The sequence below is a fragment of the Sebastes fasciatus genome, chromosome 23 (assembly GCF_043250625.1).
Source record: "Sebastes fasciatus isolate fSebFas1 chromosome 23, fSebFas1.pri, whole genome shotgun sequence".
NCBI lineage: Eukaryota > Metazoa > Chordata > Actinopteri > Perciformes > Sebastidae > Sebastes > Sebastes fasciatus.
Window position 1 is genome coordinate 17,378,493 of NC_133817.1, and position 23,739 is coordinate 17,402,231.

General features: G+C 41.1%; 3 protein-coding genes across 6 annotated transcripts in view; 1 reads left to right on the plus strand and 2 right to left on the minus strand.

The window, feature by feature from the left end:
* The window catches only part of LOC141761779 (uncharacterized), a 6,414-nt gene extending 277 nt beyond the window's left edge, over positions 1-6,137 (minus strand). Inside the window, exons 1-7 of the mRNA XM_074625389.1 lie at positions 5,933-6,137; positions 4,094-4,302; positions 3,539-3,631; positions 3,342-3,434; positions 3,037-3,147; positions 2,500-2,623; positions 1-2,397 (exon numbers count right to left, since the gene is read on the minus strand). The exon at positions 1-2,397 is cut by the window's left edge and continues 277 nt beyond it. Coding sequence (XP_074481490.1) covers positions 692-2,397; positions 2,500-2,623; positions 3,037-3,147; positions 3,342-3,434; positions 3,539-3,631; positions 4,094-4,302; positions 5,933-5,957 — 2,361 coding nt within the window. The 5' untranslated portion in view covers positions 5,958-6,137 and the 3' untranslated portion in view covers positions 1-691. The remainder of the gene's footprint in view (positions 2,398-2,499; positions 2,624-3,036; positions 3,148-3,341; positions 3,435-3,538; positions 3,632-4,093; positions 4,303-5,932) is intronic.
* A 907-nt stretch (positions 6,138-7,044) lies between these two features.
* On the minus strand, positions 7,045-16,825 carry LOC141762003 (uncharacterized). 2 transcript variants are annotated; one of them, XM_074625775.1, is made up of 9 exons: positions 16,686-16,825; positions 16,412-16,607; positions 14,288-14,593; positions 12,450-12,557; positions 12,282-12,338; positions 12,029-12,187; positions 11,746-11,905; positions 11,233-11,333; positions 7,045-9,412 (listed from the first exon to the last, which is right to left on the minus strand). In XM_074625775.1, exons 3-9 carry the CDS (start codon positions 14,297-14,299, stop codon positions 9,245-9,247), a joined length of 765 nt encoding a protein of 254 aa, XP_074481876.1. In that variant the 5' UTR covers positions 14,300-14,593; positions 16,412-16,607; positions 16,686-16,825; the 3' UTR covers positions 7,045-9,244. The 2 variants fall into 2 exon arrangements, with proteins under 2 accessions (XP_074481876.1, XP_074481875.1); XM_074625774.1 differs by having other exon boundaries at positions 12,282-12,341.
* Positions 15,052-22,353, plus strand: asb15b (ankyrin repeat and SOCS box containing 15b). 3 transcript variants are annotated; one of them, XM_074625772.1, is made up of 14 exons: positions 15,055-15,286; positions 15,823-15,967; positions 16,223-16,275; positions 16,483-16,614; positions 16,711-16,875; positions 18,071-18,177; positions 18,291-18,429; positions 18,514-18,685; positions 19,071-19,231; positions 20,492-20,636; positions 20,738-20,893; positions 20,984-21,086; positions 21,213-21,366; positions 21,480-22,353. In XM_074625772.1, exons 2-14 carry the CDS (start codon positions 15,861-15,863, stop codon positions 21,638-21,640), a joined length of 1,755 nt encoding a protein of 584 aa, XP_074481873.1. In that variant the 5' UTR covers positions 15,055-15,286; positions 15,823-15,860; the 3' UTR covers positions 21,641-22,353. The 3 variants fall into 3 exon arrangements, with proteins under 3 accessions (XP_074481874.1, XP_074481873.1, XP_074481872.1); XM_074625771.1 differs by having other exon boundaries at positions 15,859-15,967; XM_074625773.1 differs by lacking the exon at positions 21,480-22,353 and having other exon boundaries at positions 15,052-15,286; positions 15,859-15,967; positions 21,213-21,417.
* Positions 22,354-23,739: the final 1,386 nt, after the last annotated feature.

Sequence of the window (23,739 nt, forward strand, 5' to 3'; positions counted from 1 at the left end):
CAGAGTAATGTTTACAGTTAAGGATTACATACAAAAGCGAGTGGTAAAAGTAGTTTTGAATCTCTACAGTTTCCACAAGGATACGGTAACAAAGATAAAATGTTTCCTAAGAGACACTACAACGTTTTTATTACATAGCAGACACATTATCTACAGTTACATGCATTGAAATACTTTTATTGTATCGTTTACATGATGCCCATTTTTTTTTAAATGTTGGCTACATTCAGGTAGCACAATGTTTGGAATATCAACATTTCTTCATCGCGGTTTTATTGTAATTAAAATGATCACCAACCATTAACAAAACTCTCTCAAAGTGTGACAGCTTAGGGTAACTTGATTTCCTAAACTCATTTTGTCATCTAGTTATATGAAAAACAGCATTGATTACAGAAAGGAAAGGACTTATATTTGTTGAGATGCTCAAATTATAACTCAAATTGGGTAATCTTTAAATCCTATGATCAGAAAAAAGCATCATTATAAATGTGTTTTCACTACCCAAGCCATCATGGTGACCTGATCTCCACCACAAGCTAACAAACCTTGAAAAAAAACGTGTGAATGACATGGTTCATTTATGCAGAAGCTATCTGAATTAGCTTATTTTATTATATCAGTGATTTTGAATCAGCCCTAAAACCCCTAATCAGAGCATCCTTAATTAATACAAACTATGTTTCTTTGATCAATAATCATCGCTAGCCTCGTCTTCCTCGTCAAACTTCCTCTTGACGGAGTGCTTCTTGTGCTTACCCCTGTGTCTCCGTTTACCGGTGAAGTCGGGGTTCGCCTCCCTCAGGTGCAGCTGCTCGTGCTTCTTCAGGAGGCCGGGGACGGAGAATCCCTTCCCGCACGTGTCGCACGTCCAGGGCTTCTTGCACGTGTGAGTCCGTTTGTGGACGTTCAGGTGGGACGCCAGCTTGTAGGTCTTGCCGCACACGTCGCAGCTGAACGGGCGCTCGTTGGTGTGCAACCGGATGTGGACCTTCAGATTCCCGACCTGCGTGAAGGTCTTTTCGCAGATGGAGCACCGGTAGGGCCTCTCTCGGGTGTGGATCCTCAGGTGAACCCTCAGGCAGTACTTGCTGGAGAACTTCTTTTGGCAGACGGGGCACGGGATCTTCGCTTTGGGTATGTGGTCTTGCTGGTGCCTCTTCAGGTCGGACAAATAGACGAAGGTCTTTCCGCACTGGGAGCAGAGGTACTGGCGGTCGCCGATGTGGTAGCCCATGTGTCTCTTCAACAAGCTCGGGACGAGGAACCTCTTCCCGCAGCGCTCGCACATGTGAGGGCGGTCTCTGGTGTGCCAGCGCTCGTGGTTGGACAGCTTGAAGGCCGTTGGGAAGCTTTTGTTGCAGTGCTTGCAGGGGAACGTCATCTGACTGGTGTGGCACTCCATGTGCCTTTTGAAGTAGGTGGACTGCGTGAAGCCCTTGTTGCAGATGTTGCAGTAGAAGGGCTTCTGGCCGCTGTGGGCCAGCATGTGCTTCGTCAAGCTCTGCAATTTGTTGAAGCACTTGCCGCACTGGCCGCAAGCGTACGGGCGCGCCGTGCTGTGGGTCTTCAGGTGGTTGTTGAGGAACGCCTGTGTTCTGAAGCTTTTGTTGCACGCCGGGCACACGAAAGGCTTCTCTCCCGTGTGGATGCGCTCGTGGTCCATCAGCTTGGACTGATAGGGGAAGCTCTTATCGCACACGCTGCAAGTGAATCTGTCGGCCGGAGGCCTGACCTGCTTTTTTCTTCTGATGCTTGGCTTCATGTCATCCCCTGCGCTCAACCTGGCTGGAGGAAGTGGCGGCAGGGCTGGGAGGGAGAGCGAGTTAGTGGCGATCTGGGACACCCACTGATGCAACGTGACTCGCTGAGTCTGAGGTTTTTGGCCGTCTTTTGCTCCTGCGTTGTTCTGTAAGGCGGTGGTGGCGGCTTTGATCGGCAATGGGACTACCCGGAAAGGGATTGACTTCAAGGGAATCTGCTGTGAATCTGATTTATCTGGTGCTTCTGCCGCTGCGTCTTCCCCTCCGCTTTGTACAGTTGTGGCAGGCTGTTCCTGGGTTTTCTCTTGCACCAAATTCTCCCCCGGAGCTGCTGCTGTGACACTTTTTTCCTTTTCAGCGCTGCCATCGGCTGTTTTATGACCGTATCTCCCCTGTGGTCCAGTAACGAGGTCTGCTGGGCCTTCAGAGTCATCAGACATCATTCCCAGGTCTTCAGCGTCACTGTGGGACGCTGGGCTTGTTTCGTTGAGGGTGACCTCTAATCGCTTCGGTGATTCTGGTGGAGGTGGTGGAGGTGGTGGAGGTGGTGTTGGCGGCGGCGGTGGTTCTACTGGTTTGGGCCGGAAGGCGAGGGAAGAGAGCACACAGTTGCCCACCGAGGACGAGATGGTTGCTGCAAAAAACGGAGAAGGCTTTGTCAAATTCAGTTTAACTGCATTTAATGATTTTCTTTCTATGTTTCGTCACATGTTCATACAAACAACCTCAAGTATACCTTTAACAGTAAGGAGTCCCTTGGCCTGCTGGTGCAAGAGGAGAGTCTTCAGGTCCCCGGAGTCAGGGATGAAGCCTCCACACGCCTCCAGGACAGACGGCTCCGCTGAGATCATGGCACCAAGCTGAGGTAGAGAGACAGGAAATGGAAACAATGAATGAGTTTAACAGCATTGATTTCTTATAACCTCTTAGATTGGATCATGTTTTCATACGTCTTCATGGTACGATATACAGATTATCACCGTAGGAAGCTTTCGCCTGCTATTTCATAAGGCTTCTTTTGACAGCTCACCTAGGCTAGTGTAAAAAGAAAAAGTGACCATGCTTTATTCCAACAAGACTTAAAGTGTCTAGAGAAGTATGGAATTTAATTTAATGTCAACTGCAGACTTTATAAAGATGTGTTCACCTGTAGAAAAATGAAGTTTTTGCTTTGGCAAACACCTGTATAAAAAGTACGTCCTGTATCCAACCAGTAGCCCCGCCCTGCTGTAAACCAGAGTAAATATCAAAATGCAAATGCACATGCACATACCTGGGAGAGATTGGGAACAGGAAGAACTTGCTCCAGCTTACACACCAGACCTGCAGTCAGAGCCTGCAGCGCTGTATCGAACTTTGTGCCGTACTGAACAGGGAACACTTCCTGCAGGGAGAGAAATATGTTTAACATCATTGTGACTTTGAAATTGTGAGGGATGAACAAGATATATGAATTTAATGTGCTATATCTCCACATGCACGTGCTGTCTTTTAATGTTACCGTATCAAATGGAAATTGGCTTTGTTTGATGACAACCAACAATTGTCGAAAAACCACAATAAGACAGATGTGGATACCTGGAAGAAGCGTTTCCTCTCAGCCGGGTTTTTAAGCAGATTCTGGACCAGCACCATGAAGTTCGTTTGAGATTTCTCCACTTCTGCGTCCTTCTGTAACACAGGGAATACTGTCACTCGGGTTTAGTTCACAAATTAGGACTCTAGAGTCTAGTGTGCTGAATGAAAACAAACTGAAAAAATGTTCCCATTCTTACCCCTAAAGATGCAGAGACCTTCAACTTATTTATGAGAGTTTGAATAGCCCTGGTATCTGGTGGGCCCTCTTTGTGAAGCAAATCCAAAATGACCTACAGTACAGGAAAAGACAGGTTATAGTCATAAGACAAACTAACATCATGAATCAAAACCTAAAAACTAAAACAAACCTCATGTTATGAACATAAATTACACTTTGCTTTCCTCATAATGATCAAGTATTTCGGACATGATGAGCAGGCTTTTCAAAATAATCACTTTTTTTTTCTCAAACGCTCTTTTTGTACTTGATGTGTGTGGTTTGCAATAGGAAACATATGGAGTACATCAACATAGTGCGGTGTGACAATCCACTTTGATGTTCAGTAACCTTAATTGACAAATCTTGAGGAATGAATGCCATTTTAGAAGCCTGGAGAACACACAGCATCACAGGCTCAGTGTGATGGAGGTATGTGACCACTAAATTCACTCTTTTGATATCTGCTGCTCACGTAAAAGACATTCTGCTGTTTGATGCACACCCACAAACACAATAGATGGTGAACTCTCACCCTTGCTCTCAACCCCAAGATGAGCTGGGCAGTCTGCTTGAAGCTTATGAGGTCAGGAACAGTCTGCGTCACCATGGTCACAAACTCCTCCACTTTGCCGTACTGCTTGACGTTTCTCTGCCGTATGACCTGCCAGATGTACGAGTACGTCAGCTGCAGAGGGGAAGCCATCAAGCGAAGGGAGGACAGGGGAAGGGAACCTCCAACACCTGCGTGGAACACAACACAAAGTTAGGATGTTTTGTGTTAGCATGTACAATAAACCCAGCAGCATGTTTTTTTGTGCGTTTGAAGTTTTATGTCGACAGCTGTGCTTTAGAGATCTTTTATTGAATCAGTTCTTACATTGTCTTTGATCTGTTGGTATTCTCACTGTGACACAGCAATATGTCTTAAATAGGGTGTCGAATACCTGCAGCACAATCACTAATACTCAACACAAAATCCCCTACATCCAGTGTTTCAGATCTTGCATTCTAGCTCCCTTTTTAGTATCCCATTAACCAAAACAGGTATAAAATATTTTTTTTATAGTCTCTGCCTACAACTAAATTGTATGAACGAAAAGGTTGCATGAGCACATATACACATTTTTATTAGTTTAAACTTGTATACTCTATTTTCCTCATTTCTACATTGAGCTTGATGTGTTTATGTGCTTTGTGTTTCATACTGTGTTTGTTTCGCTGCAGTGTAACTTACTTAATTGCCCTTCAGGAACAATATACCCCTCTATGAGTGATAATGATGAGGACCATGGGGGGGGGGGGGACAAAGGAGGACAGTCTGCAGGACAGATAATAATGCACACAGTGCCCTTTCATAGACTAAGCTACTGGAGTTACCCTGCACTATACTCATTTTTAACAGTCTCTTCTGCACTATATTCACTTTTTTTAATAGTCGTGTATCACAGCTGTTACCCTGCACTATATTCACTTTTAACAGATTTCTTCATCTCTTTGTATTTTTATATCTGCTATATTTTGTTGTACTCTGTACTTGGCACTGCTTATTATTATTTATTGTGTTTTTTTTATTTTTTATTTTATGTTGGTTTTGTTTCATTTCTGTTGTCCTTTTATGTTTGGCACAGCGCTTTGTTTATGTTTTCGCTATGCTTCTTTTGTATGTAAATGTTTTTAATGTTTTTAATGTTACTATGTATACTGGCATTTTTAAATGAAAAAAAAGAAAAAAGTGTTTATATAAACATATAATAAACAAAATAAACAAATCAACAAAATTGTAATACTTTTACTTTAAAGATATATTCACAAAACTCTAAAAGAAAAGAAAAATTAGGTACAGTGGGGGGGGGTCACATTTTTCTGACGACAGCAGTCACAAATGATGACCTCATGTGTTGCTGGCTCTCTCTTGCGGTCAGCTTTGGGTGTAACACCGGAAGCTGCTGTAGGGGGCGCTAAACAAGCTTTCAGATCAATGCAGACGGGTTGAAACTGTGCACGTTTTGCGTGTGCATGTGCAGAGAGAGAGAGAATGAGCGCCAAAGTGTAACGTTAGAGGAGTTAAAGTCAAACTCAGCAGATGTTTGTCTTGTTGCGTCTCATCACAGTTGTGTTACACTCTGAAGCGGCCGATCGACATCCGGTGTGGAGGATGGTTTTAAATCCTGCAGCCTGGACCAGCCCTGCTAAACGCTATCAGCTAGCTAACCACCTCACATCTACAAAATCACCCACCACACTTTACTACACGCATGTTGACCTCTTATTAAGAGCAAAGCAGCCGGTCTGCAGCAACAGATGTCTTTAGTTGAGGCTCGTTTTCTGAGCGTCGCTCTGGGCAACAGCTAACGGTAGCTTAGCAACTCACCTGCGGTGTCAGATCGTTTCTCCATTCTGTAGCCGGGTTGCGTCGCTAATTCATGAGTTAATCAACCCACTACACTACCAGGCAGGTAATGTTGCAGTTAAAACCCTGAAATATAAGGTTTTAAAGTATTAAACCGTCTTCCTCTCGACAGTCAAGCCAGGGACAATAATGGCGGCCGCTGGGTAGCGGGTTTTCCAAAACAAAAGTCCGGGCGTTTCCGCCGGATGTTGGTGTACAAAATAAAAGCACCGTTTAGAATTTTCTTTGAAGGAGCAAAAAGCAATATAAGCCATATGAATTATGATTGTGACTTAGTTTATAATGACATTTTCTTTCTTTCAAAGGTCTTTTTATTAATTGTCAATAATCAATAGAACGGTCACTATATAAGGAATTTTAATGTTTGTTTTTCTGAACAACACTCAACACATCAATCAATCATACCTGATAACATACACACACAGCCACAGCTGGCCACAAAGGACCTAACTGATTCTCAATCATGGATACATAGAATTCAAATTGTAGAGAATACAACACAGGGAGAGTATCCACAACTAAGTCATGAAATAAGAGAAAAAAAAAAAAAACATTTAAAATGTGTATATATATATATACCTACATACACACACACACATACACATTAACACACATATATATATATATTTATAATTAATTTACTAATTAATTGTAATGACATTTTCGCCATGTGGAAGGGCTTGGTGTATATACAAATTCTTTTACACAAATAAATAGTTTTATTAAAAGTAACACTATATTCATTCATTCATTCATTTTCACTCTGCAATATCATTAATAGTCTGTTTATTGTCAATACTGTATATAATGCTCCTATTTTTTATACTTCCTTCTATTTAAATGTTTCATATTTTGTTACACTGTTAGCTAATGCATCTTTTTTTTTGCACTATCCCCTTTGCTGCTGTACACTGCAAATTTCCCCACTGCGGGACTAATAAAGGAAAATCTTATCTTATCTTATCTTAAAACTGTAGTCAAATATCCAATGGAAAATGGACTTACAGTATAACAAGATCCAGCTCAAAGGCATTACTCCATACGTTGCATAACAAACACAAATGCAGTTATACTAATTGAATTGCCAAAACTTTTTATTCATGTTATTTGTGCAATCAAATGAATAAAATGCACCAAATCATGTTTGAAATGACAGCAAAGTTCAGGGAGGCCCTGAGTAGATGACCTGACAATGTTCTACATGAACATATGATCTCTGTTCTGAGATCTGTATGAATAACTCCAAATATGTCACTTCAAAAAACAAGCATGGAGGCCTTGTATCACGCCGCTTGTTGTCCTTGTGAACTTTTTTTGATGTAGTATTGTGTACTGTTATTTTATTCTTTTAATTAAAAGGATGTTAAAGAAACATTCAGACTTTGTATTTCACTGTTTTGCCGACAACAACAACATGATGTACCAATATACTGTATATAGTTTTACATTGTTGACAAATAGTCACAGAACATACAAATAATACTCACATGATTTGATACTCACATGATTTTGCTCATGGGCCATTTGCAGGGGGTAGACAAAATAATGGAAACATTTCATTAAAAAAAGAGAACGGCTGCTGTAGATCATTTTGCAATGATAATTTAGTTATTTTAAGTTTATATAGTATTTTGTCTACCCCCTTGTACATTCATGACTTGAATTGGTCCATGTTTCATTTGCAACATTACAATTGTAGAAAATTACATTTTGTAAGTAGTTTATCTTTTAACAAAATAACTTAAACATTTCACATATAATATACATTTTCACAAAAATACAAAAAAGAAAATAATACAAATTGGTCACCAGAGATACAATAAAACATGTAAGTCACAGACCTTGTCTACAACATGAAAACATTTTAATACAATACAAATACACATTTTTACGAAAAGGAAAATTATACAAATTGGTCACCAGAGAGACAATAAAACACGTAAGTTGTAGACCTTGTCTACCACATGAAAACATTTCAATAAAGGTATATCCTCCCATATTTCATCGATGTGTTTTGGAAGTAAATCATTTGAATATCGAAAACTGTTATTGGAAAAACTAACCATCCTCTGTAGATGAGGCCACATTGCCTGGAAAGATTCTTTGCCTGTTGATTCATACTGTAGGGATCTGCCGACATCAGTCGTGTTTGTAACTGGCATTTCCTCCAGCCTACGGCCAGGCCTTTTGTGGCGAGAACAAGCCCTCCTTATGCCTCTCACTGAGCTCATCCGTCCATCCGTCCATCTATCCCTATCTCCCTCACTTTCCCCTCGTCCTGCCTGTCCTGTCACTCGCTCCCTCTCTCTGACACATACAGTACAAGAGCGCTCACACTCATCCGGGGAGTCATGTTCTCATGACTGAACATGATTGACTCAGTGAATGAGGCATTAAAAACACTCACTGTGGCCGAGCAGCAGCTATAGAACACTGGGCAACAGCTTTGAAATACAATGACGGGATTCAAAAGTGCCTCTGGCGATGGGCTATCAGCCATCTGGTCAGATCTTTGATACACAAAGTGGGACGCTTGTTGAGGCGCTCGGCGTGTTGTTTGTGACTAGCAGGTTTGTGACGGATCAGTCAACAAGTACAAGAGAAGCTGCAGTAGACCAGCTTCTTTAATCACCCTTTTACTTCTGATGCATTAACAAAAAGCAGTATTGATAGGAATCTTTGCATATACCCCTGATGCATTTCAGTAGAAGTCAGAACACAGAAGCAGGTTGGGTTTCAGTGTGTTGACTTTTTGACAGCAGTGAAATCACCGTAACCACCGGGACACAGCCAACTAATTGATGACAGGAGTCCCATGTCAGAATGAAAATCTTCCAAACAGTGTGACATCTTTTGGATTTGATGCTCCAGCAATACATTTGATCGCAGCTCAAACTGGAGCATGGCAACACTCTGAATGGCAACGCTTCAGAGTGGCAGGCGTGAAAAAAACCCAACTTGGTCTGCTCAGCCAAATGCTGTTAAACACTGGCCAAGACGACACAATTAATGTACTTCACCAGCCATTTTGGCACAAAACCAGCCATTGTGTAGAGAGTTCTTCCTCTGGTCTCTCTTTGGATGGTTAAGTGCTAGAAGTGCCTGGGGAAAGAGCCTTTACAGCAGGTGAGTTTTCTCCCGTAGCTCGGGTCCATGCACTCAGATGAGTGAAAGCAGAGGAAGACTTGTTTATCCAGCAGGCTCCAGAACAACCTGGTGAGTGAGTCGTTATACTGCGGTCCAGATTTCCCTTCTTTTCTATTACTCATGCTTTCACCCGCTCTCATGTTCAGGGATCGCCTCCCCCACCGGCTGAGTGTCGGCAGCGTGGGCGAGTGTTTGAAGCGGGATGGAGATAGACACAGTTGGGATCATGTCAGAAGGTGCCATTTGGCTATTTTCAGTGTTGCAAAGTGTTGGTGAAAGCCTCCCAGACTTGACCTAAAAATAACAAAAAGATAGAGAATCACACTCAGTCAACACTATCCTGTTTTCTATGATGAACACATGACAGATAATAAATCACCAAAGCGGAAATCCTGACATTAAGAGAGCCTCAAAGTACCGCTAAATATTTGATGAGCACTTGTTAATTTGACAAGAATTTCCGTCCTGGAAGTGGTCGCGAAAATGAAGGCACATAATGGGCTGTATGTTGGGCTGACCGCAGAAACCAAAAGGCACAAGAGAGTGTAGTTGATGGAACATTTACTACCAAGGATGGCATTTTTAGATGGAGGATCTTAATATTACAAAAGCCACTATATAATTTGGGGTATTTGCAATCTATAATATACACCCAAGATAACATCCTCTCTGAATAAGTAATTGTGAAATGGCTCCCAGCTGAATTTTTTTATTCTTGAAGAGCCGGAAAGCGTTGCTGAAAATGGCAAGTCTTAGAAATTGCAATAAGTGCTCATTGTGGTATAGAAACTTTTGACTTTTGACTTTGTTGCCCTTTTATACATACATGCAATTATCTGCCAGAATAGTGTGATCACTGTGTTCCAATATGCTCAATAAAGGAGCACAAATGGAGCTTTTACAATAGCAGGAATATTGTCTACAGCCATACTGGCAGCTTTTCAGTTTTAAGCTAAATGCTAACGTCAAAATGATCCAAATGGGGTCAGCCCTATGTTCCCTCAGCCCTGGGTTGGTTAGGTTCAGGCATGAGGAGTGAGATTGGTTAAGTTAAGGGTAAGAATATCAGGGTACGCCAATCAGAAGCAGAGCAGGGCAGGTCATGGGGTTTAAGAATAATGGGCTGTTGGAAGAATGACGGTCGTGTCTAGAAGTTAACCTACAAATTGGGAAACTGTCGCGAGATGGGTACGGTTAGGTTTTGACCTTGAATAGTTAAGGTTAGGATAGGGCGTTTGGCAGCAAGTCTCGCGAGAGTTTTTCTCACATTTTTGCAAGTTTTCAATGGCATCGGCGGAGGGACTTATCTAAGGGAACATAGACACGCTCCCCTCACAATGACGATACTAACATGTGGATGTTTAGCAGGTGTGTTTACCATCTTCACCATCAGTGTGTGAGAATGATAGCATTTGCTAATTCGCACTAAACTCCATAAACCAAAGTACTGGACATATTACATTTGTTTGACCTGATGATGGTGCTAGTTGGAAAGTTAAAGGAACAGTGTGTAACATTTCGGGGGATCTATTATCAGAAATGGAATATAATATATATTATTATTATTATAACTATGTTTTCATTAGTGTATAACAAGATGAAACTAAGAATCGTTGTGTTTTCGTTGGCTTAGAATGAGCCCTTCATATCTACATAGGGAGCGGGTCCTCTTCACGGAGTCCGCCATGTTGCTCCAACATGTTTCTACAGTAGCCCAGAACGAACAATGTGAGCTGTGGTAATGTGAGCTGCAGAGAAACCATGGTACCGCCAGTCATCATCTGACTTCCGTTGCTCCTAAAGTAGTGGTATTATGGTAAGGATGGCCTCTGAGCGAGGTGAACGGCGTCACCACGGTTTTGCACTTGGCGGCTCACCTTACCGCAGTCTTGGAAAGGGAGGATTGAGCAGAGGGGTACTCAGTTGGTTGCAACCACACCACTAGCCAAATCCTACACACTGTCCCTTTAAGGGAATACCAAAATTATGACCATTCAGACTGTTCAATAACTATTTTGTCATGTTACAAAAAAAACACTGTATGTGTCTGTATTTTCTGTATGTGCATGTCTATCAAAAGTAGTTAAAACACATTGAGTTGGTTCACTACTCACCAGCCACACTATGATAACAACACAAGCTGTGAAGGGGATGAGAGCCAGAAGCAAGGGAGTTCTCCTTGACCAGCTGTAGTCACGATCCTCCTCCAGACCCCCTGGAAGAAGGAAATATTATTGGAAATTCTACAGACTACAGTTACACCGTAGAAATCTGATCGTGGGTAAACTCTTCGTGTTTATTTATTGAACTAGTAGCGAGGATTCTGGTGGTTCTGGCACTCAAAAATACTCATTTTTATTCCTCTTTAAGACGCCAAGTGGCATATGAACTTACATAGCAGGCTTCTACAAGTACTAGCTGCATAAGAATCGCTTTTAATGATGATATAATTCCTTTAATTTAATGTATTGGCTGTGTGTTCGAAGGTTACATATCTGGTTCCTATCCCCAGCTGTGTGTCCCTGACCCCAAATCAATATCTGCCCACTTACAGGCCACTAAGCTGCTTTCGCTGCCGAGGCATCCATTAAAAATTTAAAGTGTAAATGCAAAATGACTGATTGTACCTGGTGTTTGTTGTGGATTAAGGCACGGTGGCGGTTTGCACGCGAAGCCGGATGTTCCTTGAGAGGCGGCGTGTAAGACGTCTTTGATGTAGTCAAAGTAAAGACCAGACACTAAGCTCCCTTCTTGATAGTGACACTGGAAGACTTGCATGGCCGTTTCCTGGGGGATCAGACAACAAGCAATCCTGAAATTACTCAAGCACGCCATTGAATGTCCAAAATATTGCGACACTCCTCCCTAAAACTGAGCTGCAGTGCTTATTTGCCAACGTGATTGCCTTACCAGTTCCTCATGGTCAAAGGTGAAGCGTACACTCTTCAGCATGGCATTGAAGACCATTATGTTTTCTCTGTTGGAGGAGATGGCACCGAACATGTTGGCCAGCTTCCGAAGACTTTGCTCCAAAGGATAGATATTCAACACGACCCAACACGTGCCAGCCTGGAGGTGTAAGCACAAAGAGAGATTAACATCTTTGTTCAGCATTTAAATCATCTGATTCACATTATTTCTGCTTTCACTTTTTCATACTTACAACTTCTTTGGGAATGTAACTAACAGGAATCTCATAATCAGAGGGGATATTCTGCTTCTGCTATGACAGAGAAAGATCTCAGAGTCTCACAGGGACAATTTCTTAACATACATTTACGCAAACATGAATGTGATTTGTATTAAGCCCGTAGCAATTTAGTAATCTCACCAGGAATGACAGCTTGTTCACATCATCAGTTATCGGTGTCCCAAATTTTCCGAAGCAGAGATTCAAACTTGTGAACAGACTCAAGAGGAGACAAGGTGCTTTCAAGATCTGAAAGACAAGTAAAACATACAAAGATGATACAGTATATTTGTACAGAATACAGTTAATATATAACATACACTTTAAAGTATTGATTAATTTATCTGACTTTAATGATTAAATTGCTCTATAGTACCATGATCATATCTTTGTATAGGAAACACACAAATCACTTTCCCCACCCTCGTTTTCTGATACAAGTCGTGCAAGTGCAGCAGGGGTGGGGTTTCGGATTTTCCTAAACATGCATGTCGTTAAATAAAAATCACCCATGAACTGTTTATGTAAAGCAGAGAAGGTCTCTGTGACTCAAACAAATAGTCCCTTCTTTAAGGCTTGTTATATCAAACACAAAACAGTTTACATATGCATTGTGCATGCAGTAATGAAATGTTAATTATTATATGTCAAACAGAGGATCCAATTAAATGTAGTACTTTTACTTTGTTACCAAGGTCACAGGTGACTTTCTTTCAAAAGTCCAACAACTTCTTCATATTAGTTTCATGTTATTTCAAATTCCCTACAGTTTTTAACCAAACTAGAGCTGCAACCCCCATTAGTCGATTAATCGATTAGTCGAACAACAGAATTTTTTTTAGAATCAAATCAGGAAACATCTACTCAGAAATATTCATTCATTCCTAAGAGGAATAGCATGATCTGTAATGTGTCTTGTCTTTAGTGAAGACATTTTGTGTTACCTATGTTTTATTTATGCAAATCTTCCCTTTATAAAAACCTGCATTTTCCCTATGTGGCAGTGTTGCACTACCAACAATAAATGAAATGTTACGTGCAAATGTCTTAACTGATTATGTCGACAGCAATATTTTGATACGCTTTTTTGGTCATTTTTTAAGCAAAAAATACCAAACATTCTCTGGTACTCTTTGCTGTTTTTAACATAAATGACTAATCAAGAATCAGTGAATGAATCAACAATGAAACTAGGTGTTAGTTGCAGCCCCTAACCCAAAACACTCCAGCACCATTACAGTATGGAACCAAATTGCACTGAGGTGCAAAGTAACATTTATGTGACAGCTGTAATGACTCTTTCCTACTTTAAAGACTTAAAGGGTTTAAAATGCAGAACATGCATTGAGGTCAAATTGGATGAATCAGACTTCAAAGTTGCCACGGTGACGGAGAGGAATGTGTTTGCTTCAAAGGAATTTTCGTTCTTGTAAAAAATCATTTTTAAGCAGCAGAAAGAAGTGGATAATGCAGACGGACTTCTGGGAGCACACCTACTTAATCTCTCTCTTACTTAATATATTGAGTGAAAGCATACTGCGTCCACGTGTCCTCTCACTTTCACTCCAACCTTTTACAAGGGTGCAACACCACAGAAACCTCTTAGTGTAACTCTTAAAAGGAAGTCATTTTTATACTGTACTCCATTTTTAAATACTACTTAAATACTATTTAACTGTAGTATTTATACTTTTAGTTTAAAAAAACAAATGAAAGTTTCCAGAAATCAAATAACACTCAAAAGTAGAGTGGAAACAGTGAGATTATTTGTAATTTTTCTGATATCCTACAATTGCATTTCATTGCAAGAAAAAAGCTGAGAAAGAATATACAAAAAATTTGAAAATTATCACTCTAAACACAAATATTCTGCTATTTAACAAGCACAACACAAGTGAGAATTAAGATATGGGATATAGCTGCATCAGTATATTAGTATACACACAAAAAAAACCACAAGTAAATTAAATTCTACTTACTTTCTTCCTCATATGGAGCAAGAATCCGTGGTTGCTCAAATCCGGTGCATGAAACGAAGTGTTTTCAGTTCAGACAGAGAGAGCTCATTGTGTGTACGCGTGTGATGTCCAAGCGTGTAGTGAAACTTGAGGATGGGGCTGGCAGTCTGCTTTCCCTCCAGACAGATTGGTGAGGTCTTTTTGACGCGGTGGAGAGGCCGCCTACAGGCTGAGTCACTGTGTCACACACTGACGCTGTCTGAGACTTTTCCATAAACTCCCACGTATCAATTTGTTCGTCAGGAGGAGAAAGTGGGCGCTTGTTCTCTATGGAGGGAATATTTCGCTTTAGAATATGTCAAGGTTATTCCCCAAGCTGTTGTTTAGAAAGTGAAAATAAGATGATGAGAGGTCTTTGTTAATGTTGGACGGTTTTGTTGGGGCCCCCAAAACTATCTTTGCTTTATTATTTCATTATTATAATCTAATTTATTTTCATTATTTTGTCAAAGTTTTGGCTTATTTACTCAAATACACTTTTGCTGAGTGAGTGTGCAGAAAGCACAGTTGCATAATATTCTAATGACATACTGATGAAGTAAAAGCCAATATCCTTTGATTTCCATTATCAAATCAATAACAGTCACAAAGGAAAATAAAAGTGTGATGTGTTAGAAATTATTATTAACCTTTTACACAACTGTGGGAACAAAACACAAAAGTAAGACTATTTTTTTTACATGTAATGCGAGTAAATTATAGGTAGGTAGTGTCTTGTGTTTACATGTGACCAGATGACCTCGCTTGAATGAAGTCACAGTGGGCTAATCAGGGAAAAGAGCACTTTGTACACAGGAGTTGGAAGTGAAAACACAACTGGCACTTTATGAGCTGAGTCAGGTTGTCTAGAGCAGATCACATCTAAATATAACCCAGAGGGTTTACAGTGTAGGACCCTACTAAACAACAGCACACAGACTGCAAGCTGGAGCGCACAAAGGCACACAGTCAGATCAACAGGTGAGACGGGTTGATACGACTAACAACTTTATTTTGCGGTGTCGTCTCAGATGTGACAGATTTATACTAAAGTACTCACATATAGTATGACACCATTCCAAGCAGGGCCTTGGAATAGTGCTCATAAACACGTTGGATGCCGAGAACAAAGCACAGACAGATGTGACTTTAACACGTTATAAGTTTCTAGCACATCGCTTAAAGAGGACTTGTTATGCTTTTGCGCTTTTTCCTTTTCCTTTAGTGTGTTATATAGGTTTTTTTGTGCATGTAAAATTTTTTTTTTCGTAACGCGGTGATGTCACCAAGTAACACATTTGCATAATAGCCGCCTAGCGGAGAGTTTGGCTCGGTTGGTTGTATATAAATGACGTCAGTCACGTTTTCATGAGTCAGCTATCAGAAAGATGTCTACGGAGCGCAATCGTTTTTTGACCGAGTTAAATATGTGTTTGTACTGTTAACTGGGAGATGTGTTTAATTTGAGTCAAGCTTGCTTCTTCTTGTGGACATACAAAGTTTTGATTTTTCGTCAGACGACGCTACAATCCTCATTGTGTCCTGTGATATAGAAATGGATGACTTTGATCAAGAGGGCATAAACGAGGAATTTATCGAGTTTGCCATTCAAGAGAGCATTCAAGACGCCCACAAGCTGTCATGTTTGATACAAACAAACAGGTATGAGAGAGTCTAAAATGTCTTCATGTACAAAATGCTTTCACTAAAAGGGTTATGGATGGGGCTACCTCTTTAATCTTTACTATTAATACTAATTTATTGATGGGGTAATAAACAGATTTTACAAAAGAAGTGTAGATTCCAAATCCACAGGAAATCCTGAATAAAATAATTTAAGAGTAATCAACTCCTACACTGTTATGGAGCTCTATCATAGTGTTTCATTTGACCCACTGTTCTCCTTTGGTTCATTAGAAAGGAATCAAACAGTGATGACTTTATGAAGATAATGGTAGCCATTCACAATGGTAAGCTTCCTATTTAACTGTCTATCATTGTTTTTGCACAAGAATATGTGCACATGGTGTACTAAAGTAAACAGAAGCACCTACAAGTAAATGCAAATGTTTGTGTTCGTGTTCATGTCTGTGTGCATGAACTCACTGTTTTCACTCCATGAATGTTACAAATGTCTCCCGGTGTGTCCTGCGTGGGTCTCGGTTGTGTCTCCACAGGTGATGTGTCTGCACTGCAGGAGCTGTCAGGTTGTGTGTCTGCCTTCAGACAGAGCGACAGCAGGGGCCGGCTGCCTCTGCACGCTGCAGCTGTGCAGCCACAGCTAAAGACCCTTGATGTGGTGCTGCAGGGTGAGAGGCGGGATGTCTAAACGAAAGTAATATCTGTAATATGGGTGTGTAAATTTCCAACTTTAACATACTGTTGTATTGTTGTTTTTGTGGCAGTGTTGACATCCGCAGACCTGACCCTGGAGGAGCAGACAGAGGATGGGGACACGGCTCTGACTCTGGCAGCGGAGGCCGGCCTGGTGGAAAACGTCAGGATGCTGCTGCAGCACGGAGCTTCACCTCACCACACCAACAGCAGGAACGAGTACCCTCTGCTGATCGGTAACACACACACAAAATCAACACGACACAGACAACTCACACACTTAACATTATCATATCATTAACAGCATGTTCCGAAACAGGGTTATTAGTACACAACATTAGATTACATTAGATTATTAGATTAGTAGATTACCACCTTTGCAAATTGGCTATAGACTTTTTCATTGCCATTCTGTTGCTACAGCAACAGCTTTGGTCCAAGATTACTTCCTGTCAGCTACTGCATTAGGGCGTCAAATACCGAGGCTTTGTCACGGCAATTGGCGTTCCAGTATGAGACAAACCGGGCCTTCCATTATCTACAATTTAAACCCATGCGCAGCAACAGTAAGTGCGCCGGGATTGTGGTGACATGGTTTAAAGAGTTAAAAGACACACACCGGGTAAGAGAGGTGGTGTATGGGCCCAACAAACACAAGGCTTTCACCTAGGAGACCGATGTTCGTGTCCCGTGACTCACGTTACAATCAGCTGTTCGTTCATGTCCCCTGTTCACAACATTCAGTGTCATTTTCACTTTACGAATGTAGTAGTTCCTAAACCTAACTATAGTGGCTTTGTTGCCTAATCCTAAAGTGACGCCACGGGTAACTATGGTGGTTTTGATGCCGAAAATAGCGTGACACCAAGGAAAGCGGCGGTACGTGACAAGTTGGGATGAGAACGTGTTGGCATTAACAAACATTGCAACAGGAAATACAAATAGGCCCATTTAGGATGTTTATGTTGTCAAGTTTGAAAAGGTCTATATTGGCTATATATGGGTGGAGGTCTTTGGTTTTGTGTACATCCTCTGCTAATGTATGTTGCTTTGTCTGTTTGACCTACAAATCAAATTGCAAGTTTCCACTTCACAATGACCCATGAAGCCTGCAGTAACTAACTATTAGCTAGCATGCCATTTACTTAAAAAATGTCTTTGTATTTAGTGCTAATTATGAAATGCTAACATGCTAACACGCTAAACTAAGATGGTGAACATGGCAAACATTATACCTGCTTGGAAGCAGCATGTTAGCACCGTCTTTGTTAGCATTCAGCTCAAAGCTCCGCTGTTCCCAAATGCAGCCTCACAGAACCGCAAGCATGGCCGTCGCCTTATTAAAGCATTATTCGCCTAATAATGTTTTTAATATGTCATTCATTACTATGGCTTTTGACCGCATCACCTTGCATTTTCTACATTTTGTAGCAGTGAGACAGAGATCATACGACATGGTCGTATCCCTCGTCATGGGCGGGGCCTTTGTGGAGCAGGTGTGTCTCACTAAGTGGACGGTCACACATGAAGCTGCGAAGGTGAACAGCGCTGCATTGATACTGGCCAGAGCATGAGACAATCAGAGATCCACCACCAGAACTACCAACTGTCCTTCCTTCTTTATGTCCTTGCTTCCTATCTCGTGCACCAGGTGGGTTGTCCGGATATTCTGATGCTGCTGCTTCGACACGGAGCCAAAGTAACCGCCAGAGCCGGGCATGGGGTGACTCCTCTGGGGGTCGCAGCTGAATATGGCAACAGTGCAGCTTTGGAGATACTCATACAGGAAGGTAAAAAATACTGCTTCACATCTGTTATGTTTTTTTCATGTCTATTTCTCTCACGTTGTTGCATCTGTCCCTGTGCTCCACTAGGGGGTGACGTGTGTGCCCAGGCCAGCAACGGAGACACAGTCCTGTATGATGCATCTGGATCTGGAAACCTGGACTGTGTCGAGCTGCTCCTGCAGCACGGTGCCAACCCCAACGTGGCCAGCTACGCCTGCCAGCTGCCCATCCACAGAGCTGCATATGAGGGACACATACTGTGAGCTGACACTTCATGCGAGAGAGCACCCAATCATCATGGCGCACTAGATATTGCACTATTCTCATGCATAAAGCTTGAGTTTTAAATGATAATCCAGCTCCAGACAGAAAAGGAATTAATGGAGACAAATTAACATTCTTGTCCTCCTACTTTGCAGCCTGATCAGACCGGACTGTAACATGTCTCTCTCTGCACCTCACAGCTCTGCAGTGTCATCTCCACAAAGAGCCTTCTGTTTATCGCTGTTTTGCAGTTCTGTCACTGAACAACACTGTGGCTCAAACCACAACCTAATGAACATTTTTCTCGATGTCCTGTTTTCTTCTTTTAGCATTTGTTTTTCACTGTTTCTGTCCACCCCCACCACCCTCTCTCTCTCTAGAGTCCTGAGGACTCTCATCCCCATCACCGCAAAGAGAGCTATCCATCTCTCAGGCCAGGACCCCGTCCACTCAGCAGCTGATGGGGGACAGGTCGAGTGTCTGGAGCTGCTTCTGGAGAAAGGATATGATGTCAACGCCTTGCTCGGCACACACATCTCTGGTGGGGGCACAGCCTGATGCGAAACTCTCTCTCTCACATGCTTGCTCAAAAACAAATTAATCAGCCTATAATGGCGCCTTCAAATGGGGTCGTGTTTACCGAATTCATATGAACGCCCCCGTTTTGTGGTAGTCACGACCTCGTGAGTGGAAAGTTTTTGAGAGCTCCGAGTTCACGAATCGTGACGTGTTTGTTGACGTTGTCAGAAATGGCGATGGAAGTTAATTTTTTGGTACATAATAAGTAAATATATTGTAATTTTAGTTGTATGTTGTAATTCAGTAACGTAAGACAGTAAAGTTAATATTGCCGTTGCTTAGCAGCGGTGTTCTTCACGACTTTTTATTTGACCTTTATTTAACCAGGTAAAATCGATTGAGAACCAATTCTCATTTACAATGATGACCTGGCCAAGAGGCAGCAGCAAGAGTATAAAAACACAGTCCACACAAGCAACAGAAACAGCACAGATACAGTACAGTATGAAAAACATACAGTATGCCATGACAGACTTAACCACTCGAACGCCAAGCATATCGTCTACACGACTTCGCATGTTGTAAACACAAGCTCACAAGTTTCATTTGAAGGCACCATTTGTCTCGTCAGTCTTAGATCGTTAGGTTCCTACACGCACTACAAATGACAAATTCAAAACGGTTTCTGCTTGCGACATCATCATACCAACTCTAACCAAAGAATAAAGATGGCTAATTTTCCACTGTGATTAGAACATTTTAAAGGAACAGTGTGTAACATATTTAGGGGAATCTATTGGCAGAAATTGAAAATAATATTAATAAGTTTGTTTTCTTTAGAGTATAATCACCTGAAAATATGAATGGTTGTGTTTATATCTAAATATGGAGCGGGCCCTCTTGTTTCCACAGTAGCCCAGAACGGACCAACCAAACACTGGCTCTAAATAGGGCCATTCGCGTTTTCATGTTTTCGCGTCGCACACTGTAGTTCGCCTACACGCTTGGCACATGGGAGAAGTTTCAGTTGGTTGCAATCTGCAACCAAGATGGCGCCAGATCCTACACACTGCTCCTTTAAATGTCTGTAAGTTGCTGCTGTCGTGTAATAAATGGAAACCAGCGGCTTTCTAAAAAGTAATGTTTTATAAATGATTCTATAATAAGCTAAACTACATTCAAACCACTGGCATAGTCCTTCAAGTGTTGGAGAAAAGTGCAACATCAATAACTTTCTTAATCTTTCAAACTTGCCCCTGATTCAATGTAAATATTGTCACAGAGAACTACGGGGACCTGAGAAAGACTCCTCTGTACTTTGCTGTTTCCAACGGTGACGTAACCTGTGCAGAGAGGTTGCTAGCAGCTGGAGCGAGCACTGAGCTGGACCCGCTACGATGCATCCTGGTCGCTATACGTGCTGAGAGGTGTGTGGCAGACAGTACATGTGTGTATTCACATTCATTATAACTTACGTAGTGGCAGCAATTAATCTTTGTTGTCTGGTCTGATCTTTGACGTTTTCCAGGCATGAGCTGGTGCAGCTGTTGCTGTCCTACGGAGCAGAGGTGAATTGTTACTTCAGAGCGCTCACCAACACATTGTTCCCCACCGCCCTGCAGTACGGCCTGAGGGACCGCGTCATGCTGCGACTGCTGCTCAACAGTGGATATCAAGCTTACAGGTACGTCTACCAACCGTAAAATGACGAGGTATTATATATAAAATTGTTAGATATTTTAACATTTCATCTCTGCAACACCATCTGTGATAGGTGCTTCCATTGTTGCCATGGTAACAGTGAAGAAATTGATAGTACCTGGGCTGACCTCCATAACCAAGCCTTCCAGATTTACAGTCAAACTGACGTCATCCCAGTAAGAGCCAATTCAAGCAGACATACATTCACATCAACTGTAGACTCCTTAGTAATAAATAGTGACCAATCAATGAGCCAATAACCCAACATACTGTATACAATAACTCACATACCTCTTCTTCAGTTCTGTGAGTTTGTATCGGTGACGTGGTTCACGCATCTGATCGGCGGCATTGTAAGGATGCTCCTGGACTACGTCAACCACGTCAACATCTGTCCCGTCCTCAAACATGCCCTGGAGAAGACGCCTGAGTGGGATGAGATTTCTGACATACTGAGTAAAACTTCAATTACTTTGTATTTAAAGAAACAAAAAGATCCATGATGTTAAGTTATGGGGATTTCCAACAATCTGTTCAGAAGTAACTTGAGGTTGTTTGTGTGTCCCCAGGCAAGCCACGCTCTCTGCAGCACTCGTGTCGACTGGTAATCAGAGGTCACATGAGCCTCAGGACGTTGAATGACCCCGAAGCCGCGGCCGCCGTCCCTTGTCCTCCGAGACTGAAGAGCTACCTGACCTACAGAGAGTATGGTGACCTCTCCTCTACGTGAAACACATTTGATTTATTCCTGTGTGATTCAAACATTAATGAAAAAGCACTAGTCACTCTTTACGAAATAGCCAATGGGAATATATTTTCTCTCAAACTTTTGTATTTTATTTGTTAAGTTTTATATATTATGAGCTGGAGTGCTTTGTAGAGTGACTTTCTTTATGTGTCACAAAAAAAATAATATTTCCTTCCAGGCTTGAATGATTAAAATGGCAATTATCTTGGAGTTGCTTGCTTGTTTTGCATCGACATAACACATTATATCTAATTTTTCTAATAATACTGGGCCAATCAGCTGTGAGATCCATCCTTGTTTACCCCTGAACAGATGCAGTATATTATATTTTTTTCTGTTTTGCCCTGCTGATAGATGTCTCGCAAATGCACTGCACACCCACACAGGTGTTTCCACTTCTCGCTAATTAGACCGCTGCTCAGGGAGAACATCAACCAATCAGAATGATTTGAGCGTGAGCTGTCCTGCCCTAACAGGGAGAAATCAACCAATCAAGTGCAGTCCAGAGAGGAGGTCTAATCAGCCAGGTTAAGTGAAAACACCTGTGTGGGTGGAAAACATTATTCTCACTTTGTGCTCATATTTTTGTATACTCAATATGGGGTTTGAAAATTAAAAACAATAATAGTACTGTGTTGGATTTATCAGAATGTTAGTTATTTTTGCAATAAACAATCATATTTTGATAAAGAAAATACAGTGTAATTGTGGAGTAATAATTTATCCTGGAGTTTACTGGCTAAAGTTGAAATCACCAAAGCAGCAGTAGTGTCTTTTTGTGTTAGGGGTTCAGGTTTTAATTTATTATCTTGTTCCTCCTCCTCTTCCTCCTCCTCTTCTTCCTCTTCCTCACTCTCCTCTTCTTCTTCTTCTTCTTCATCCTCCTCTTCCTCCTCTTCTTCTTCTTCCTTCTCCTCTTGTGTTTTGTGCTTTTTCTGTCCTTTCTCATTTTCAACGTCTTTTTCATCCTCTGCTCCGCTGTTTTCTTCTGTCACACACTCCTCCTCTCGTTCTTCATCCTGTATTTGATCAAATTATTCAGTATTTGAAATGCAATGCGGTAATTATGAGTATATATAATTATATATATATTGTATTGTAAAGCTAAATGAACGCAGATGGTTTTAAGGCAGCTGTGGAAGAAAGAGTGATTTGTTATGATTTTCCTTTTAGTGCTACAAATGACTTGTTACTTTCAACTTTTTTAAGTGATTTTAAGTCTTGAGTTCCATCTGATACAACCTCAAACAAGCCGGCTTCGCCTCTGGCACTTTGTACAAATGCCGAGCAAATCTAATTAAATATCATTACTGACCGGTTTGGGGCTTCCTCCGGCTATCTCGTCCTCCAGCAGTTTACGCGTCTCGTTTTCCCTGTTTAAAAGCCCTTAATAAGACCCAGCATAATTCCTGTTCTTTGATATGTTCTCTGCACCAGAGTGAAAGATCTGGCGTGATGAGTAAATCAGCTCTCAACCAGACCTACATTTTAAAAAAGAGAAAAATAAAAACACCAGCAATAATGAACTTACTAGTGAGGTCAAGCTACTTTAAATCACAAATCCTGTGATGCAAAACAGGATTAGTCCATTGACATAATTCTGATTACACACAATGTTATTCATTTGAAAGGTCAAATGAGGTGAAAGTAGCCTATTTTTAATTTCTTTAAAATCAATAACATCAATATAGCAAATCCAGAATGGGTCAATGACAACAATTCTGACACTTTAATCATCGCATTTAACATATCTAATAGAAAAACATAACAGTAATTAAAATATTTAATGAAAAAATAAAATAAAAATAGAATTACTGGGGACTTTAGAAGAAGCAAACTATGAGAAATACATTCACTTTATTTAAAGATATTTGGACATCATGGGCAGTGACTTCTTATATGTTAAAACAAAAGATGATTTTCAGTTTTTCAGTAGTTTTATGGCTTTCATGTTTGTTTTTTGTTTTTTTTTGACAAATTTCAATGATTTGAAATATATTTTTTTTCATTAATAAACAATAGAATTACGCTTTCTGTTTTTCCACTAACAGATATGAAGCTTTAACATTAGAATTACTGTA

Coding starts and splice junctions, on each gene's coding strand:
- LOC141762003 (XM_074625774.1), bottom strand. Junction 12,188..12,281: donor GTTACATTCCCAAAGAAGTT/GTAAGTATGAAA, acceptor TTACACCTCCAG/GCTGGCACGTGTTGGGTCGT. Junction 11,334..11,745: donor TAATCCACAACAAACACCAG/GTACAATCAGTC, acceptor TCCTTCTTCCAG/GGGGTCTGGAGGAGGATCGT.
- asb15b (XM_074625772.1), top strand. CDS start 15,861: ATGGATGACTTTGATCAAGAGGGCATAAACGAGGAATTTATCGAGTTT. Junction 16,615..16,710: donor CCTTGATGTGGTGCTGCAGG/GTGAGAGGCGGG, acceptor TTTTTGTGGCAG/TGTTGACATCCGCAGACCTG. Junction 21,367..21,479: donor TGAGATTTCTGACATACTGA/GTAAAACTTCAA, acceptor GTGTGTCCCCAG/GCAAGCCACGCTCTCTGCAG.